Source organism: Phascolarctos cinereus, unplaced genomic scaffold (assembly GCF_003287225.1).
Source record: "Phascolarctos cinereus isolate Bilbo 61053 unplaced genomic scaffold, phaCin_HiC Scaffold_726;HRSCAF=1367, whole genome shotgun sequence".
Classification (NCBI taxonomy): Eukaryota; Metazoa; Chordata; class Mammalia; order Diprotodontia; family Phascolarctidae; genus Phascolarctos; species Phascolarctos cinereus.
In genome coordinates, this window is record NW_027556098.1 from 79,356,963 (window position 1) to 79,376,996 (window position 20,034).

The window sequence follows — 20,034 nt, forward strand, 5'->3', positions numbered from 1 at the left end:
GATCAGTTAGTCCTTTATTAGACTAGTCATCTGAAAGAGTGAAAAACACGTGGAATGTTTTTCTGTCATGGACATAAAGAAGGCTCATGAAATTAAACACTGATTTGATGTGTTGTGGATTTGTGGCAAAAAAAAATTTCTAAATCCTCTCAAAAACAGCTTTATGGACATTGCGGCACTAGTCTGTACAATATTTTTCTTCTCTTTATCGTTTCCTCTCAATGGCTGCTAAAGAAACAAAAACCCCACAAATGAATTTCAAGGACATACTCATTAAAGACCTCACCAATTACCTCAAATTTTATAAAATATTACTTGCAAAATCACAGAACTAAAGGATTCTCAATATATGCATTTGTGTCAAAAATTCAAAGCAATGACATTTTGCATTCCAGTACTGCACAAAATGAGTTAAGAAAGGGGGAAATGAAAATAATCCACTGTATTTTGTTTATTAGGTTTACAAAAACTGTACATTTTTCTTAAGAAAAAGCATTAACTTAGTACTGGTATCAAATAGACTAAACATTCATTAACAGGAAAATATTCTGATTTTTATTTTTGCACGTTATTCTCAAGTACACAATTACAATAATGTCACACTTCCCTATATGATTTTCTTTTTATGTATTTTACTTTTTTACAAAGTGTACAGAGGGAGGGACATACAATATTTAATAGGATATTTCTACAGAACAATAACTTATATTATGTCCTTGTAAAAATCTGTACCTCTTTAAAACATTTAACTGAAACATCCATTTTATAGCATTTGCTAAGCAAATTGTTTTAAGAATTAAAACTATCCTGTAACTAATGTCAGTACATAACAATAACTACAATTTCATTTTCTCTTTATACAGACGAATACATTTTACAAAATCCACTTGACCAAACCCTTAATTACCTTTTAAAGGTTTCAATATTGTGCTTTAAAAAAAAATTGTGTATGATTCCAGACTATGTAAGAGAAATACAAAGTGTGTAAAGTGTTGTGTTCTTTATCTTTCAGTTTATTTAAAAAAATATAGTTAAAATGGCTACTTTTATACTAATTTCATTTTTACAGCATGTTCTTTCAGTTCTTTTACACTGTTTAAAAGAAAATCAAGATTACCAGGGGAGACTTAAAAAAAAGATTGTGATGAAAATATTAACATTTAGTTTTCAAGGACAATACTAGATATCGATGGATTGCACAAGTATATGTGACCAATGAAATGTATTATGTGGGGCGATGTATTATGGACATTAAAGTACCAGAAAACATATCTTAGCTTTGATTACCACTGGTCCAACTGCATAGCAGCCTGAAGCACTTAACTTACAACTAAATAAATCTGACACCCTGGGGATTTGCCAAATACTTTGAAAAATGTAGTATTCTATACAATTCTGAATCCAAATACTGGGGCTAAAAGGAAAGATGATGAAAGATGAAAATCAGAAAGCAAAGGTAAGACAGAGCAGCATGACAGTTAACAGGCAGCACTGGTATCAGACTTGAGAGGATAGCAGGCAAGGCAATGGGAAGAGGCATTTGAAACGTCCAAAAAAATGCCAGAAACAGAAGGGAATTGAATTAAGTGGCAGTAGCCATTTCTGGGTACTTATATGTATTTCCCTCCCCCATCTCAAAATCCACATTAATTTCAAGCAAATTTAGGTTAAGAATGTCCGGAATCTACTATCTATTACATCCTTGCTTATTTAGATTGATTTAGACTCGTTTAAAAATTCAATTGCAATGAAAGACAAAACAATGAAAGACTTGGCTAATCGATACAAGGCCGTAGCTCTTCTTTCTGTATACTTAAAAATGCCTTAATCTTTAAATCAGTGCTGACTAAGGTGTTGAACCATTTACATTTTCACTCACTGCAGTTGTTTAAGGTATAATAACTGGAACTTGCTATGTTTATACAGTATTCAGTACTCATTTATAGAGATCTATAACTCCTTCATTCTCTTCGTACTCTTAGCTTGATGAGAGAGATATATAGTGTTCTCTCAAGGTGCTTATATCACAGAACTGAATTTAGTTGTGTATGCATAATAATTACTTTTCTGGAATAATATGAAGCTGAAATATCATGAAAAACATTCTATTTAGAAATGTATCATTTCTATTTCTCAATTATTAAGGATATTTATTGAAAATACCTTTATTCTTTTAAAAATACTACATATGTATTGTCTTTCTACTTCTTTACCTGAGGTCTCTTCTCTAAATAGCATGTTTTACAAAATGGCCTATCAAGTACATCCCTGAATTTCTCACAAATTATTGTAAATTAAGTCCTTTTTAGTTTGAAATTTTTAACTCGGCCATCATCTTAGGATGTGTGTATAAATGTGTAAAATAAGTAATACACAGATATATATGTATACATAAAATTTGGGGTACACTTACATACAAAGTTGCAAACTACTCTATGAGCCATAGGAATGATCTCTCTCAAATTCCAAAATTCATAGTCAGTACTGTTTCATTTGTAGTATACAACCATTCCAAGACAAAAAAGCACAGATGGAATAGCAGACACAATAGTAATAAGCAAAAATCTTCAGTATGTCTTTTTAAAAGTTTGTTGTGCTGACAAAAGATGTAAATACTCCAAAAAAGACCCAAACAACTTTTCTGCTAAAAATGAAAATTTAAAAACAACCACAGCTTTTTCATTCAGTAATGTTACAGACTTAAAAGCTTAAATGTAAAGTTTTGTTGTCACGTGATCTTAAGATAGTAAACAAGACAATTAAATGAGTTCCATATTATGACAGCTAGATCTGACAATAAAATCTCCCATATATATTTATATATGTATATACATATATATTAGATGTGTCTATGACAATTTCATCATGAGAAAATGCAAAATACCTTTAAAATTTGTGACACAAATGAGTCAACATGAACACTTTGCAAGTTACCAATCTTAAATTATCTTTAGTTAAATGGTATTAGGTGAGTACCAACAAGGTAAGCAAGGTAAGCAAGGTAAATATTTAAATAAATATAAAAACTACTAGGATTGAAAGATTCAGTATAGAGGCAGGGATTACTTTATTAAATGCAACTTTATTGTTGCCATCTTTTCCTCATTTATTAAACAAACTGAATAGAATCCAGAACACGCTATTTAACAAAATGTAAAAAAAAAAACCCAACTAGAAGCAATAATCCTATTTGTATACAGCATAAATCAATGCACAGTATTTTTTTGTAATCACAACTGATTGGCTTTAAAATGAATTGACTGTCTCAAGGCCAATATTCTTTACAATTCCACTCCACAGAAGTCAGTGAAATAATTTTTATGGCAGTCCAACATCTTTATGATGTCGCATGATGTGCTGGTTCTTTTCTGAGGGTCTTCGAAACCCTTTCTTGCAATACTCACACCGATGGGGATAGTCTTTTGTATGAATGGAAATAACATGCCGCTTAAAGCCTGAGGCATCTGTAGTGCTATACTCACAGTACTCACACTGGTAAACTTTCCTGCCGCTATGCGTCTTCATATGTTTTTTGAGCTCATTTTGCTGCCTGAACCCCTTCCTACATCTCTTACACCTAAACGGAAGATCCTTTGTGTGAACAGAGAGAATGTGGCGACTTAGAACAAATGGATCTGCAATCTTAAAGTCACAATGTCTACACTGGTGCATTTTTTTACCCTTGTGGGCAGCCACATGTTTCTTGAGTTCTGAAGGCCGATGGAAACCTTTATCACACATGTCACACTTGTGGGGGTAGTCCTTTGTGTGAACTGAAATTATGTGTCGTTTCAAATCACTTGAGTTCGAGCTCTTGTGATCACAATGCAAACACTGATGTGTTTTGCTTTCTTGGTGGATAAGGGCATGCTGCTGCACCTCTTTGGTATCTGAGAAAGTCAGAAGACAAATCTCACACTTGAATGGCATCTCTTTACTATGTTTAGTCTTTACATGAGTTTTCAAGTTAGAAGAGTCAGCAGACCTATATTCGCAGTACTGGCATTGGTATGGCTTCTCACCAGTATGGATTCGCATGTGTTTCTTGAGCTCAGATGGGTGACGGAAACCTTTGCCACATTCCACACAAATGTGAGGAAAGTTCTTGCTGTGGACAGCCAGAAGATGGCGGTTCAATAACCCTTGTTCAGCTGTCTCATAGTCGCAAAATTTACACTTGTGCATTTTGTTGGCTCCTTTTTCCTTATGCACCATTTTGTGAGTAAACAAAGCTCCAGCATGAGAGAAATGTTTCCCACATTCATCGCATTCAATTGCCTTTTCAGTTTTGTTGGTCAGCTTGTGGCTCTCCAGGTGGTTGTGTAAACTAATTTTTTTATTAGTAGTGTAATCACAGTCTGTGCATCGATATTTTTTCTTGGTAAGGTGCTCTGGATGGTTTTTCATATGCCTCTTCAAGAATCCTCTAGATTTAAACTTCTTTCCACAAATCATGCAAGGATAGACAGTCAATGGATGACCATCAGGGCCAATAATTATTGCTAAGCAGGAAGAAAAAAGAAAAGATTATGAACATCAAAACAAAGATTTAAGAGCATTTAAATTATATGTTTTATAGATTATTAGACAAGTAACTTTAAATTACATTTAAGGCATTTTTTCTACAATTCTCCAACACTCAGACATCCTCATCAAAAAAAGTTATGTCCATAACTATGGACATAGCCTTTTCCTCCACTGAGTAGTATTAGATATTACTTCACCAAGTATTGCCCTACCATCTGCCAAAGGTAAATGCCAAAAGCTCAAAATAGCAAATGAAGCCATCTCAATGTTGAGATCTACAGTATCAGATCAAATCATAAAGGAAAAAAGTAACATAATACTTTTCACATTTCTGTTTAATTCTTCCAAAACCGTCATTTAGACTGAACTTAACATATAGCTAAAATACTTTAAAAAAAAAAGCCAAGAGACCTTAAAATATTCCTGCAAAGAAATTACACTGAATGTCACTGTCATACCTAGACTGTCATAACATGGCTTCTTGTTTCTTCTTTTAAATAGCTTATGTTACAAGCTTGGCCCAGAAGAGTAGAAGAAATGCACCTCCCACCCCACTTTACAGAACTATGGGACTATGGGCGGCATATCCACATGTTGTCAGACATGATTAGTTTTACTCTACTGTTCCCCCCTTAAAAAAGGGGGGGACCTTTATTATAAGGGACAGTCTGATAGATATGTGACCAGGGAGGGATATATTTAGAAATAAACACGATGTAAGAACAAAAGATATCACTAAGTTTCTAAAAAATAGTGGTATCATGGCAGGGATAAGGAAAAATTTTTCATCTGAATTAGAAGCAGTCAAGTTAATAATCCTCTTTTCTCTCCACATCTTGAAGTTATCTTGCATTTTCAAATTCAACATACAAATCCATGTTTTTGCTACTATAGCTTAAAAAGTATTGCAATACAGTGGTAAGCCCAAGGTCATACTCTTCCTTTTACCCAAGGGATGACTGTCAAATCCCCAGAGAGTGAACACTGCATTAATGATGTCATTAACTTCTCACCTGTTTGGTACTGCCTGGAATCAGGTCTTCTCCTCTTCTTTGGTTTTTGTTTTGCCAGTCTGCCAAGTCCAGCAGACTCATCTATGTGCAAGAGGGCACTTGCAGTGCCATTCCGGTTTTCAATTCCATCAGTATTATTACCTAACAATGCGCATTAAAAACAAAATTATACAGTATTATCACTTTGAAGACTATTTGTATTATGGATTCTTTATTAATAATAACATTGCAAAAATAGCCATGATCCTCACGAATGACAGAAATTCCCCATCCTAGGTAATGAATTATAGGAAAAAAAATTTTTTTTTTTGGTGATGGGGGAGGTGGGTCTAGGAAACTCCTAGTTGTCAACTTAAAAAAACACATTACAGCATTTTGCCCCATGGAATCCCTTGTTGTCTCCCAAAATTGTAAAGCCACGGGGCAGATATTATCAAGATGGAAATTTTCAGCTTGGAAGTCTGTGTACTTCTTGCAGTACTTCCTTCTACGTAATATAGACATGAAGGAAATTCCTGTTAAAAATAGAGACAAAAAGTAGACTTTATAATCTTCCTCTATCCTTGCTGAAATTAAATAACCTTTATAGGCACTGGTATTTTAGCTTACTGGGACTTAAACCACAAAGAGGATTCTTTGAATGTGCACAGATGTTTATAGAAAAAGCACCAGCTTTTTGTTGTTCCCAGGACTTGAAGAGTTTTCCTGAGACTTACCATAGGCTGCTGCCCAAGCTATTGGCATGAAAGTTTTTATTTCAGTGTCATCAATTTGTTGTTCATGTGCCACTGCTGCATCTTCCTCACCAACAATCACTTCCATATAAACTTCATCAGCGATTTCTGCAACATCTAAAAAATAAAGAAATAAGCATTAACAACATTTTCCACAAGCAGATTTCTAGATATCCACAGAAAGGCAGGTAAAATGTAGGACAATAATAAGCACATTTAGAATGAAAAATCTGAAAGCACAGGTTCTACTCCTCAATCACCGCTAACAATTTGTTCTGTGTCTGAAGGGATGTCACTTTGCTTCTCTAGACCTGTTTTCTCATCTGTAAAAATCAAGAAGCTGGACCAGATGATCACTGAGATCCTTTTTCTAATATTAATGTTGTATGAGGGTGAGTCCATAGCTAATGTCTCTTTCCTCCTCTAACAGTCTCTGAGTCTAAATCTGAGATAATGACTTTTTTTTTCCATTTTAATATAGTTACTACATCAATAAAGAAAAAAATAAATAAATAGAGGTCAAATTACAATCATCACCTGGTCTTTTTATGCACCAGCTACCCCCTATAAAATTTTAGGCACACAAAGAAAAGCTTCATAGAGCATCTTTATTTTCTAGCTTTTGAAGTCACATAAATTTTTCTACAATTAGAGTTGCCATTACTGTCAAATATCAAGTGAAAAAAAATTCCTAAAAATCATATAAAATTTTCTCCCACAAAAAGGCCACCTACTTACTTAAATCTTCATCTTCTTGCTGAGAGTCATTTACAGTCATGTAAACCATCTTTTCCCTTGGAACACGAATACTGCTACTCTGATCAAGTAGTCCAACTCCATGATCATTCTCAGGTTCACTCTCCACAATATCCACCGTACCACCTAGTGGAAATAATCAGAGAACAAACAATTTATTTTCAGGCTTCATATCTAGTTAGTTACAGTATTACACTGAAATGTTTTGTTCAAAGCACTGTCCTTTCACTGAAACACTATTTCATAAAAGACATATAAAAAGGGATAAGATTTAAGAAGTGGGTTAAGATATATAATACATGGTAAACATTTTATCTCACCTAAATCATCTTCTCCAGGATCTGCCTTAAAAATATAAACTTTGATGACTTCAGGGCAAGTGCCATCTACTTTACATGGGTCAATTTCAGATTCAGCATCCATGGTGATTTCAGAAGAGACGTCATGTTCTATCTTCCCAGCATCATCCACTACAAAAGTAAAATTGTAAAATAGGGCAAGTAAAACTAGGTTTCAATGAGGTTAGTAATAACAGAACTACAAATGGAAAATATGTGGCTTTCTGGAAAACTAAAAATGGGAAGAAAAAAAATATCTAGCCAACATGCACACAGACACATACACAAAATTGTAAATGTAACACAAAAACTACTTTTGTAATACTTAACACTAAAACTATATACCCATCACAACCTGTTCATTTCTATAGAAAGAATGTAGTAATGAAGTCAGGAAAAACAAAAAATACTTCCTAAGTCTTACTCATGACCTTTTGGTAAAATTTGCTTTTGATTATTATTAACAGCCTTGTAGAAAACACTTTATGAAAAGTTAGATTGTTTATAATATTAAACAGCTAAACAAAATTCAATTTATTTAAAAAGAATAAAAATAACCATATAACGTAGTATCAAAACTCTTTAAAAGCACATATATTTAGGTAGCATTCTTGGTGTACTTGGGTATAAACAAAGTAAATAAAGACTGATCTTGTACAACATCTAAATAAAACATGAGAGAAAAAATATTCTTTTGCATCACCATGGAATAGAGGTGACCATCAATCTCAAAGGAGATACTTACTAGTGAACCATAGTATGGAAAGGCTTCAAGTATGCATGAGAGATTGAGAGTCTATACTCTAAAGAACACGAGCAAAATTCATAAATGCTGTTCACCAGAAGGTTGGTCACTAGGTGATAATTTTTCTTTATGACTATAGGAATTCATAAGGAGCATGTGCTTTTACTCAAGTATGAAGGGTATATAATCTCTTGTTGGAAGAAGTACCTACACCAGTGAAATCAATGGCTCTTTGGAACTATTTAAACAAATACTTTACTTATCATTATATAGTTATTAATAATACATGCCAGAGGGAAAATTTGTTCAATTTTTTAAAAATTAATTGCCTTAAAGGAATATTTAACAAAAAAAGCTAAATAACATTTCCTAATTTGACTGGTTTGCTCACTTACTTTAACTGATCTGGGATCTTTCCAATACAAGTATTATTGCTCCTTCAACCACCAGTACAAATCCATTCCTACCTTTGTAACCTATGAAATTTTTATCCATGATCTCACCTAAATCCACGGTAGTCTTTTAATATTTTGTAGGTATTAGTATAACCACTGAGAACAATTTGCTTGATCTTGCCACTAGACTAAGCCATCTGTTTTTCCAGTCACATGTCGTGGATGTTTTCTACATCCTTTTTGCATGCAAGTCTCTGTTAGTGACAGGATGTAGCCTATTTATACCTACCGTGCACTTCTCCACTGCCCTTTGGTCATTTGCAATTTTGATTCCTTGGAGAGAATAGTGTTCCATGATTTGCAGCTATATAGCAACCCTAGAAGAATGTAGGTGCCAAAACCATAAGCTTTTGTGCCAAGCAGCAGCTTAAAATCACTGGAAGCACCAGGAAATTTTCCATATGCAGTTCAACCTATTCTCAACCTATAACTCTAGATTTAGGTTACTCTTCAGTTCCTTCTTCAGTTCCTGCCCAATGTGAATACACTGATAGATTAAGGATACTTATCCAACTTCATATATAATCTGAGGAATACCATTTCTTCATGAACTAACGGGCAATATCTTCTCATTGAAGAGAAAAGCCATACAGTATTCAGCGGCTTGATTAATCAGCATAATGTTATCTGCTAACAAAAGTATCTAGAAGACCTCAACATGAGTAGAGACTCTTTCATCTCTTTGACTTCTACAAAGACATGAGTGAATACCTCTAGTGACTATGTCCCCAGTTTTATGTCTCAGAGAGCCTTTAAGGTTGGATTTTGCAACTAGAGTTATGATTTACGATTAATACTGGTCTTTTTTTTTCTTTTTACTGTTGTATGTGTGTACAATTACAATGATATGGTCAATGTGGCCACCAAATTATATGCTGTCTGAGAAAGATCTCAAAACTCCACAACCAACATAGGCAATCACATGAATATTCAACAAGATTTCCATAGGCTCATTTTCCCCTCTGCTACTTTCCATTCTTTTGTGAAGTAAAACTGTTTAAAATCTCCCATCATTCTATTGATTCACTGATACTACAGGATGACAGATCTAGAGTTGGGGCATTTTACATATGAGAAAAATGAGACTTAGCTTACATAACTTGTCCAATGTCATACACAGAATAGTACTGCCCTCCTAACTGCTTTGTAATTGGGCTAGTACCTCAAACCAAGTTAATGTGTCTCTGGTAAAGATATCAAATTATTTGGCCTGTTTAGGTAGTTTTTAAGCTCTCCTGGCTTTCTTATGGCAATTACTTTACACAAACTGAGCTTCTCTAAGAAATAGAGATAATTGATGATAATAGTTATTGTCATCAATCTCCCATTTTTCAGAATCAACAGCTTGCATATAAGGACAGTAGAATTCTTATAACTGCATGATGTTCCTTCCCTCCTTCCTTCCATCTACTCTATTATAACTTTTAACTCTTCTCTAGCCAATTGACAATCCAACAGAACATTGCCAATTGATTCTGAACAACCATGTTGGTAACGAGTCATTCCCTTTCTGTTAAGATATAAGCAATTTTGTTTTTCAAATGACAACATTTAGTGCTTCCTATATACAGATCCAGCCAGCTATAATTTTCTTGAAAAAATTATTCAGGATATACTGCAGCATCTGCATAATCCAGGTCTCATGAATTTCTGGGATCAAGAAAGACCACATTTTCCAACACATTTTTTGCTGTCATTGAGCCTACCTTTATCATGAAGTCACCAAGGAACATTCTAAATGGTCACATGACCTTAACATTAAAAATTATACTATAAAAGCTCGGAAGAGAAGCAGATCATCTGTTTTCACAGTATTCTTAACCAAACAAGAAACACAGGAAATTATCTTTTAACTTTACATACAACCAAAAACCATTCCTCAATAGTTAACTGGATAAAGGAGTTTTCAAAAGCAGAATTGCAAACTATTAACCATATAAAAGAATACTAAAAATCACTAATAAAAGAAATGCAAATCCAAACAACCTGAGGTTTCATCTTACACCCTAAAGATGGGAATTTTGGTCAATGTTGGAATTTGTATATGTTCCTAGAGGCTATGTGTTGCCTCTTAAGCACAGAAGTGATGACGTCAAACTTTTCCTTACAAATATCAAAGACAGTTTCATGGGAGATAAATGAAGAGAGACTGGGGAAACAATTATGAGGCTATTCCAAGTTTCATATTACAGACATGTTCCACTAGACAGCTCCCTCCAAATCAGCATCAATCCATTCATTCATGACTGACTACCCTTTGGGTATAGTCATACCACCAATTTTGAATCCAGCTAATTGCACATTAAGCCTATTTTGTCCATAAAGAGATTAGGAAAAGACTAGCTAATGCTTTGCTAAAACTTACATAAATTAACCTACAGAACGTCTAGTAAATCTGTCAAAAAAGGAAATCATATTACTTTGGCATGATCTGATCTAGATGAAATCATGAAGCTCTTTTTGATCACTACTTCCTTTTCTAGTCTGATAATCAAACTTTCATCAGGAATCATAGCTATCTTTACCAGCTTATCATTTTACAGACTCATTTGGGGGGAGGGAGGAAAAATGGGAACAATCTTTATCCTCTCCAATCTATAATTCCATAATCAAAGATCATGCAATGGTGACTAAGCAATCACACCTTGTTCTCTCAGGTTCCTACCCTTAAAAGTACTCACATCTGGATAGCCAAATAAGCCTAACTTGTCATAGCCCTAAGCTATCTCTGATGGTGAGCTCTTACTTCAAAATAGCTTTACAAGTCAAACTTTTTTCAACTAAAAAACATAATTATCCTAGAATTTTCAGAGCTTATTTATGGATGGACAAAATAATTTTTTTCCTAGTTGTTTCCAAAATATTTTTCATGCCTTCAGTGAAAGAATATTTCCAAATCAGAGGCTAACCTGATAGCAAAGCTCCTCTCTTTCACTAGACAACTACTGAGAGCTTGATCTAAGAATATCTATTAATATTTTCCCTATCTTTTGTTCCTGCCAATGTTACTTCACTTACTCACCCAGGGTCTTATCCAGAATGCCAAATGTTATCACAGAGGGAATGTCACAGGAAAGTTTATCTAAGATTTAAATGTTGCTTATGCTTAAATTCTCACAAATCACAAACATTACAGGGTAATTGTGGAATAATAGAGTACTGACTCTTGCCTGAGGACCAGAGTTCAAGTACTACCTCTGATGATTTTTACCTGTATGGGCTTGTGCAAGTCAGTTTCCCTAAGCATCCATTTCCTCATTGATAAGGTTGGAGGGAATGTGGATATGATGGTGGTGTCTGATGTCTCTTTTAGGTCTACATCTATGATCCTATGGATAGTCTTGGGAAAACTGTTGCCTGGTATCTTCTCTGAAGAAGGATATTTTTCTAATTGTAACTAGAGAGAATTTATATGTGATAGCTTATAGCCTTCACAAAATACACATTCACATATACTTAGAATTCACACCACATCAACAAAAGTAATGCAATGTTTATGGTTTGATGCAAACTAGGAGATTAAGGTGGGACATCAATAATATAGAAATAACAATATTTTAATGATGCTAAGAAGTCAAAGGACATGATAAGTGATAACCCATTCAGTCCTTTGTCTCACACTATCTATAAAAAGATTCCTGTCTGTATCTACTATTATATTAACAAATGATGCCTGTCCATAATGATAAGATCTTAAGTACGTAAAAAAGAAAAAATTTATAAAGTATACCCTGTATCCTAAGGCAAATCAGCACGCTTTAGAAAGATCTCCACCAAGAACCATTATAATGGAGAGATTTAGGTTAATTAAAATATATAATAATTATCAATTTTCTGGATGTCTCATTTATACAGAACACTCCAGTCCTACTTTCAGGAAAATGAGGTATTATTTTAATAGGAAATGAGTTGCTCAGATCTCTTCTCATCCTAAGAGTTTAAATTAAAATACAGTCTGAAGGTCTGAAGGTACTTTCCTCCCCTTGTTAAATAAGTAAATACATTTTCTAGGAAATCATACAGATTAAAAAAATAAACCCAATTATCTTCAAGGGAGCAAAACTCAATTACTAACAAGTATATCTGTGCAGTGAAAACACACTAACTAGAATCAGGAGACCAGGTTTCAAATCCCACCTATAACCCTTACAATGTATGTGACCTTAAGTAAATCATTTCCTAGGTCCTAGTTTCCTCATCTGAAAAATGAGGGAGCTGGACTTAGATGATCGATCTTTGAGATCCCTTCCTACTCTAAATTTGTGCTTCTATGTCCCTTAGTCTACTTAGGGACTTCCTCCTGAAGTCAGTTGATGGTGATGATGATAATATTACTTATATAGATTGCTTACCACGTGCCAGGCACTACGCGAAGCACTTTACATTTATTACTTCATTTGAACCTCACAACAACCCTGGGAGGTAGGTGCTATTATTATTCCGTTTTACAGACAAGGAAACCAAGGCAAACAGTGGTGTCACATTGCTAGCAAGTATCCAAGACCGCATCTGCACTCCAGTTTTACTGATTCATGTAATTTCCAACCTTATCACCTTAATGCCAAATATCCAGTGTATTTTATATTAATCCGATTCACCACATACATATATATATCCAAATAGGAGAACATATTTCAATTTACATGAGACCACAATACAATTTAGTTTCAGGACAAACTTCTACCAAATCAAATCTGAACTTACAATCACAACTGGTTAACAGTCAAAATCTCAACTTTCCAAATTTCCCCAGATTCTCAATTTTTCATTAGCTGCTAGCACCTCAAATTAGAGCTCATTGTTTTCAGTTACCTCACTTTCAAAGATGCATAGTGGCAGCCTCACATTCTCATTTCCCTCTTTTGGGTCCCATAAAATTCTAAAAATTGGAGAGAACCCTTCTAATGATCTTTTAAGGACCTAGCACATGATATTCTGGAGCTTTTTGCAAGTCCTAGAAATTAATGATTTAATGTCTGACACCTCTTGTCCAATCCCTTTGTGCAAGGTTAAAAACCTCCAATTAATGACACTTAAGAAATGAAAATTTGCCTAGATCTTTATAAATTGCCTCTTTAACAACAATGCAACTTTTCTTCAGTTCCTAATTAATTTCTCCTGCAGAATGCAGGCCTTTACTGCTTTAATACAATCACGGCCTTAAAAATCACAGGAATAAATTATCCATATTGCCAGCAGAAATTAATAAAAACTTCAGGAAATATGCAAAAACAAGTTATCAATAAAGATCTTTTTCAAAAAACTCAAAAACCCCATAAGTTCTAGGAAAAGGAATAGAATGAGAAAGAAAATTTAGTTCAAGTAAATGACTAAGTTAAGGAAAGTTCTTTATAACTTGTAGTATCAACTTGCCCAAGGAAAGTATCGTTAAGACAAATTCTCAGATTGATTGATCTAAGAAGATTAGGTTCATCCCTGTGGGAAACTGAACACAAAACTCAATATTCCTAAAAACAAAGTCCTGGTTTCATCTCACACCTCTGAAACTGGTAAAGATAACAAAATGGGGAAATGAAGGCAATTGTGGGAGAGACTTTGAGGTGGAAGGCACAAATGTGATACACTTATCAGAGGTGCTGAGACATTTTCTAGCCTGACTAGTGTGTTGATTTATTTTTGCTTGAGTATACTTATTTGTTCTAGAGAAAGTTTCTTTTTTTATGGAAGTAACTGTTGATAAGTCAAGATAAATTAATTTCAAAAATAAATATAAAAATAAAAAACCAAAATAGTCATAGCTGTACTCTTTGTGATAACAAAAATATTGCAACTAAAATGAGACTAATCCCAAGTAGGGGATGGCTAAAAATAGTGGCATATAAACGTGTGGTAGGAGAAATTCAAAGAAACATGGTAAGACCTGAAGTGATACAGATTGAAGAAAAGAGGACCAAGAGAATATTAAACAATATTATAATAACATAACTTATCACTAAAAAAAAAAAAAGTTGAACTTAAGTGAACTGTGATAGAAAACTAGAATACTGACAGAAAAATATCATTTTCTTCCTTTCCCTAGAGAGGCAGAGATTGTCACACACAGTTGCTGGGTAGGAAGCGTTCACTGGGGCTGAGAGGACAGAATTTAAAAGAATGACTGGATTAAAAATAAAACAGTAAATATTTTATGTTAAAAAAAGCAGCCAGAGGCATTTAAAATAACATGAAGTTATTCTGCTTTAAAATGGCATTTCATTTATTACAATCTTTTCTAAAGAATATGGTTATTAATGATTTTGTGAAGTTTCAGTAAAAAGAAAAAAAAGGCAGCATTTTAACAACAGATGCACTAAATACAACAGTGGTTGCATGTTCAAATTTCAAAATATATGTACTTGTGAGAATGGCAGAACACGTTTAAATGGAAAAAGGAACAATCCATCTTTTCTTCTACATTGATCTGTGAAACCTAAGTTTTCATAATCAAGGCCCAGAAAGCAATAAAATGGTTTTTACAAAAGAATCAGAGAATTTTAGAATTATTCAATTTGAAAAATGTCACCAGAAGTAACCATTAAATGAACACAATAAATATTTATTGCCTATATCCAAAGTGCAAGCTATTTTATACTTCATGGAGAGAAATAACAAGTTAACAAGTTTCTCCTAAAGACTAAGTACTATCCATTAGAAAACCATAAAAGAATATTTTAAAAGTATTATTTGAACAAGATGGGATAAAATTTAGAAGTCATTACATTTGAAAATAACAATAGCATGTCTATGGATAACCATATGTCTACAAACCATCAAGAATGAAGCTTGAAACAAGAGAACCATTTAGAAAGAAAATTAAATATATGACTCAGATTTGAAAAAACTATTTTGATCAACTGCTATTCTCTTTCTTTGACAAAACTGACACTTTAAACAACAGAAAATAGTACAGTATTTCTCTATAAGTATGCTAGTATTAGTTTAGAAATTAGCAATATACTTCATAGCAATTAACAAGCACCTCCAGTCCAAAGCTAATTAACCTTGGCAGTTTTCTGACATGTGGTTACAGCAGTCATTGTAAAATGGAATTCAATGGCGGTTAAAATCTATTCTATGATCCTGTCCCCAAACTCGAAAATTTCCTAGGGTGGACCATAGCATAAATAGCTGAAATCTTTCCTAATGCAAACATGTACCTACTACTACATACAGGGATGAGATAAAATCAGATCAATCTTTACAGGGGTATGTGAGTAGTTGTGTTTGCTGGGGGAAGAGGATCAGGATGATAAAACAGTGTTTATTCAGGCTGAAGTATGCTAGAAGTAGGTTGGCACTGTTGGGAGAGATTACTAGCTGAGGATGTACCTGTGAGTAATTCTACTCCAGAATTAAGAATGGCTTTCTGGGTATTTAATTGAGGGCACTGTATGGCTGCTAGTATCCTACTGGTTTGAGTATTACTTTGGAGCATGAGATGAAGGGAGAGAGAACTAGTACCTCTGGAATATGCCAGGGTCCCATCAGTCCTGGAGTTGTGCATTTCACCCTTAAGGGTCTGGTTGTTGATCAAATCACAAGAGAAATGCCTAAGTCTGTATTCTACTTCTAGGGAATAGCAGATAAGAGATGGTGCTGGTCTTTTTTTTTTTCCCATAAGCACCAGACACTACACAGCTTAACTACAGTACAAGCCTCAATATCTGATGACGTCACGCTTTTGTACAGCCTTACAAACCTGTTTTTAATGGAAGAGATAAAACAGCCCCTGACAAGGGTATTTCATAACATTAATTCATCTCTGGCAAAAATGGGAAGGAGTTACCTGAATAGTAATCATGTCTTTTCTATCAGCTCTACCTATTACCAGCAAGGAAATTAAATGAATGGATGACCAGTATAAGCAACTAAGAAAACAAATTTGGTTCTTTGTTTATACAAATTGTTAAGAGATAATTGCTTACTCAAAGTCACACTTCCAGCCAAAAAAAAAAAACAAAACCCAAAAATCAGGTTAATTTTTCCATGGAAATTAAAGAAAACCAAAAAGAAAAGCCTGAAAAAATGAATTCTGAATATTCACACTGATGCAATCTCCTAGGAAACTAATCTGTTCTAAGAAACCTATTCTAATTTAACAGCTGACAGACATAATAACGATTGCCAGTGGCAACGAGGTTTTTCAAAGAGATAGCTACACTTGACTATCTCTCCTGACCAATGTAATGCCTAAAAAAATTTTCAAATTAATTACTGTACCCTTCTCATTTAAAAGAATATGATCCAAAGAGATTTACTCCAAAAGTATTCCAAAATTTCAAAGAACAATATGGAATTAAGAGTCAAGAATACAAATATCAATTTAAAAAGGTTACAGAAGGAAAGAGAAAACTATAATCAATTAACAAAAAAGAAGCCATGACACAAAATAAAATCATCAAGATATAAAGAGATATAGTTGGATAACTGGAGACATTTTTCTCAGCTTAAATATAAATGAAAATAGGCATCTTTTCAAAACACAGTTCTAATAAGCAAATTAGATAATTGAGAATTTAAATTGTTACACTGAATAAATATAAATTGATAGCACAGTTAACAATGCATGTATAATATTTCAAGAATCCGTAATTTGTTGGTGTGGGTATTCCCTTCAATCACTCAAATCATAACTCTTCTGCGAATGTCATACATAGTATTTGAAAGCTGCTATTGCCAAAAAAATGTGGTGACAAATCTCTCTAAACTTATCAAGGCTGTTTCTGTAACAAAAAACATACAGTCTGTCACCAGGCCCACATTGAAAGACTTTACAATATTTTAGGAACTGCCAGAACTTCCACTATTCTAGCATAGCCCTTGAGAACCCAGGATGATCATGTGAGAATAACTTTAGTAGAAGGCCAGAAAACTTAAGTTTGGAGTTGGATAATGTGTGTTCAAATCTTAACTCTATCACTTTTTGTTGTTCAGTCATGTCTGACTCTTCATGACTATCTGGGGTTTCCTTGGCAAAGGTGCTGGAGTGGTTTGCCATTTCCTTCTCCAGTTCATTTGACAGTTGAAGAAGCTGAAGCAAACAAGGTTAAGCAACTTGCCCAGGGTAACACAACTAAAAAGTGTCTGAGGTCAGATGAGTATTCCTGACTCCAGGCTCAGTACTCCATCCACTCTGTCACCCAGCTGCCCACTACTACACATAAGAGAATGGGAAAAGTCACTTAACTTTGATCTTTAAGTTTCTTTCCAAGGCGTAATAACAAAGTAGAAAAAAAACAGTTTTTTAAAAGCAAAGGAAAATAAATTATCTATATGGATTCTATTGGGGAAATTATGTCAATAGGCATTCTTTTTTTTTTTTAATCTCAGGCAACTGAGGTTAAGTGATTTGCCCAGAGTCAGACAGCTAGTAAGTGTTATGTGTTTGAGGTCACATTTGAACTCAGGTCCTCCTGACTCCAAAGCCGGTGCTCTATCCACTGCGCCACCTAGCTGCCCCAATAAGCATTCTTAAAGTGATAAATTAAGATGAAAAGGGAGGAGGTGGTGTGGTTACAGCAGAAAGAATACTGGCTTGGGCATAAGAGAATATGGGTTCCAATCTCTTTTCTGACATTTCCCACTTGTGTGACAAGTCATTTAATCTTCATAGGTCCTGGTGTGCTTAACTGTAAAATAAAGAGACTTGGAACAGATGGTCTTTAAAGTCCCCTTCCAGTCCTATTTCAGTTATTTAGATCTTCACATTATATTTTTGACAAGGTTCCACACCAAAGGCTTAGGGAAAAAAAATACCATGAGACTATTCTGTTCTGTCACTTAACAGGGAACTGGTTCAGAGACAGGAAAACAAATAAGGGTTAAATGGGCACGTCTTTGGAAGGAGAAGTATTAACAGTGAGGTCTCCTAGCGATTGGTAGGAAACCTAGTTTAACATTTTTTATAAATAATCTGAAAGACAGGGTACCCTGTGAACTGACCAAAGTCTGTAAGTCTGTGCTCTTCTGAGTGGTGAGACTCAAATCAATAGATCAAAAAGCTGAAGATTTTTTAAAAAAATCTCTATGACAAGAAAAAAAAAGTGGCAAATAAGCATGTATGAAGTAGTTTAAGGGGAAAAATAGCCTGGCTGTACTTTGGAAATGATGGGCTTTTAGTTATCCACTATGATCAAGGGATGGTATCTCAAAGAAACTGTTCCTGTAGACACCAGTCTAAGTAACATTTTGACTCAACCCAATATACTACTACAGGTTAAAAAAAAAATCAAAACTACAGGCATCATTAGGAGAGGCACTGGAAACAAAACAAGTAAATCTGCAACATTTCATTCAAATCCACAATGACTCATACTTGAATAAATTACCATATCTCATATTTCAGGATTTGAAAGAGTTGATATGGTACAAGAAGGAAAACTGAAATGATGAAAAACAGTTTAGAGAAAGTGAAATTCTCATGACAACAGATTAAAAATTAGGATTCTTCACTCTGGAAAGATAAAATTGACCTGGATTATTACTGGAGACAACAAAATCATGAACATTATTTATTAATATAATTGAAACTGCTGGGTAACATAATAGAGTGCTGGGTTTAGAGTCAGGAAGGTTTGAGTTCAAATCCTTCCTCAGACATCACTAGATGTTTGGCTCTGGGCAAGTCATGTGATCTTCTTTAGCCTCAGTTTCTTCATCTATAAAATGGAGTAATAACAGCATGGTTGTCTTGAGGATTAAAAAAAGATAATATAAGCAAAACAGTTTGTAAACCTTAACACACTTTAAAAATAGCTATAATTAATACAGAAAAAATGGATTCAATATTTGTCAAATTGCAGTTTCCTGGAATTAAGTGGTACTTCATCCAACTTTAAAAAGGTCAATATAAAGGAATAAAAAAGGAAGCCTCTGATCTTTTGCTCTTTACCTCTTTCTTATTTGGAAATTACATTCACTACCATTGCTTCAACTACCACCTGTAAAGAAGTAACTCCCAACTCTCTCTTTAGAACTGACATTTCTTCAGAGCTCTAGAGCAACACTGCCAACAGCTTATATGTCATCTCTGTCTAACAGTCCTACTGGCACCCTAAACAAGGCCTTAAACATTCTCCTTTTCTGAACTTTAATTTAGCAATTTTTGATACCCCTAAAGCACTGTGCTAAGGTGTTAAGGATACAAGAAATAAATAATTTATTCTCAAGGAGCTTACACTCTCCTAGAAATTTGGGGTTGAATATCTTATACACAAATTAGTAAAACATAAGGAAGACTGAGGAAAGAGAGAGTACCAACAATTGGGGAAGTCCAGAGAGGTCTTCATGGAGGTTATGAGTTTATTATTTCTGTCTGCCGCACTGCTATTTTTATCCATGCTTCCATATTCAAAAACCCTTGGAACTCCTCCATCTTTACCACTTCTCATAGATATAATCAGTTCCCAGGTCCTGCCAATTACACCTCTGCACTAAAATTTCCATCTGTCTCCTCTCCACCCTCAC

General features: G+C 34.2%; 1 protein-coding gene across 2 annotated transcripts in view; it reads right to left on the bottom strand.

Moving 5' to 3' along the window:
• Positions 1-427: 427 nt before the first annotated feature.
• ZFX (zinc finger protein X-linked) overlaps positions 428-20,034 on the bottom strand; it is a 57,807-nt gene continuing 38,200 nt past the window's right edge. For both annotated transcript variants that reach the window (XM_020989873.2, XM_020989874.2), the window contains exons 5-9: positions 7,351-7,500; positions 7,013-7,156; positions 6,257-6,391; positions 5,541-5,681; positions 428-4,502 (exon numbers count right to left, since the gene is read on the bottom strand). In XM_020989873.2, coding sequence (XP_020845532.1) covers positions 3,319-4,502; positions 5,541-5,681; positions 6,257-6,391; positions 7,013-7,156; positions 7,351-7,500 — 1,754 coding nt within the window. In that variant the 3' untranslated portion in view covers positions 428-3,318. The remainder of the gene's footprint in view (positions 4,503-5,540; positions 5,682-6,256; positions 6,392-7,012; positions 7,157-7,350; positions 7,501-20,034) is intronic.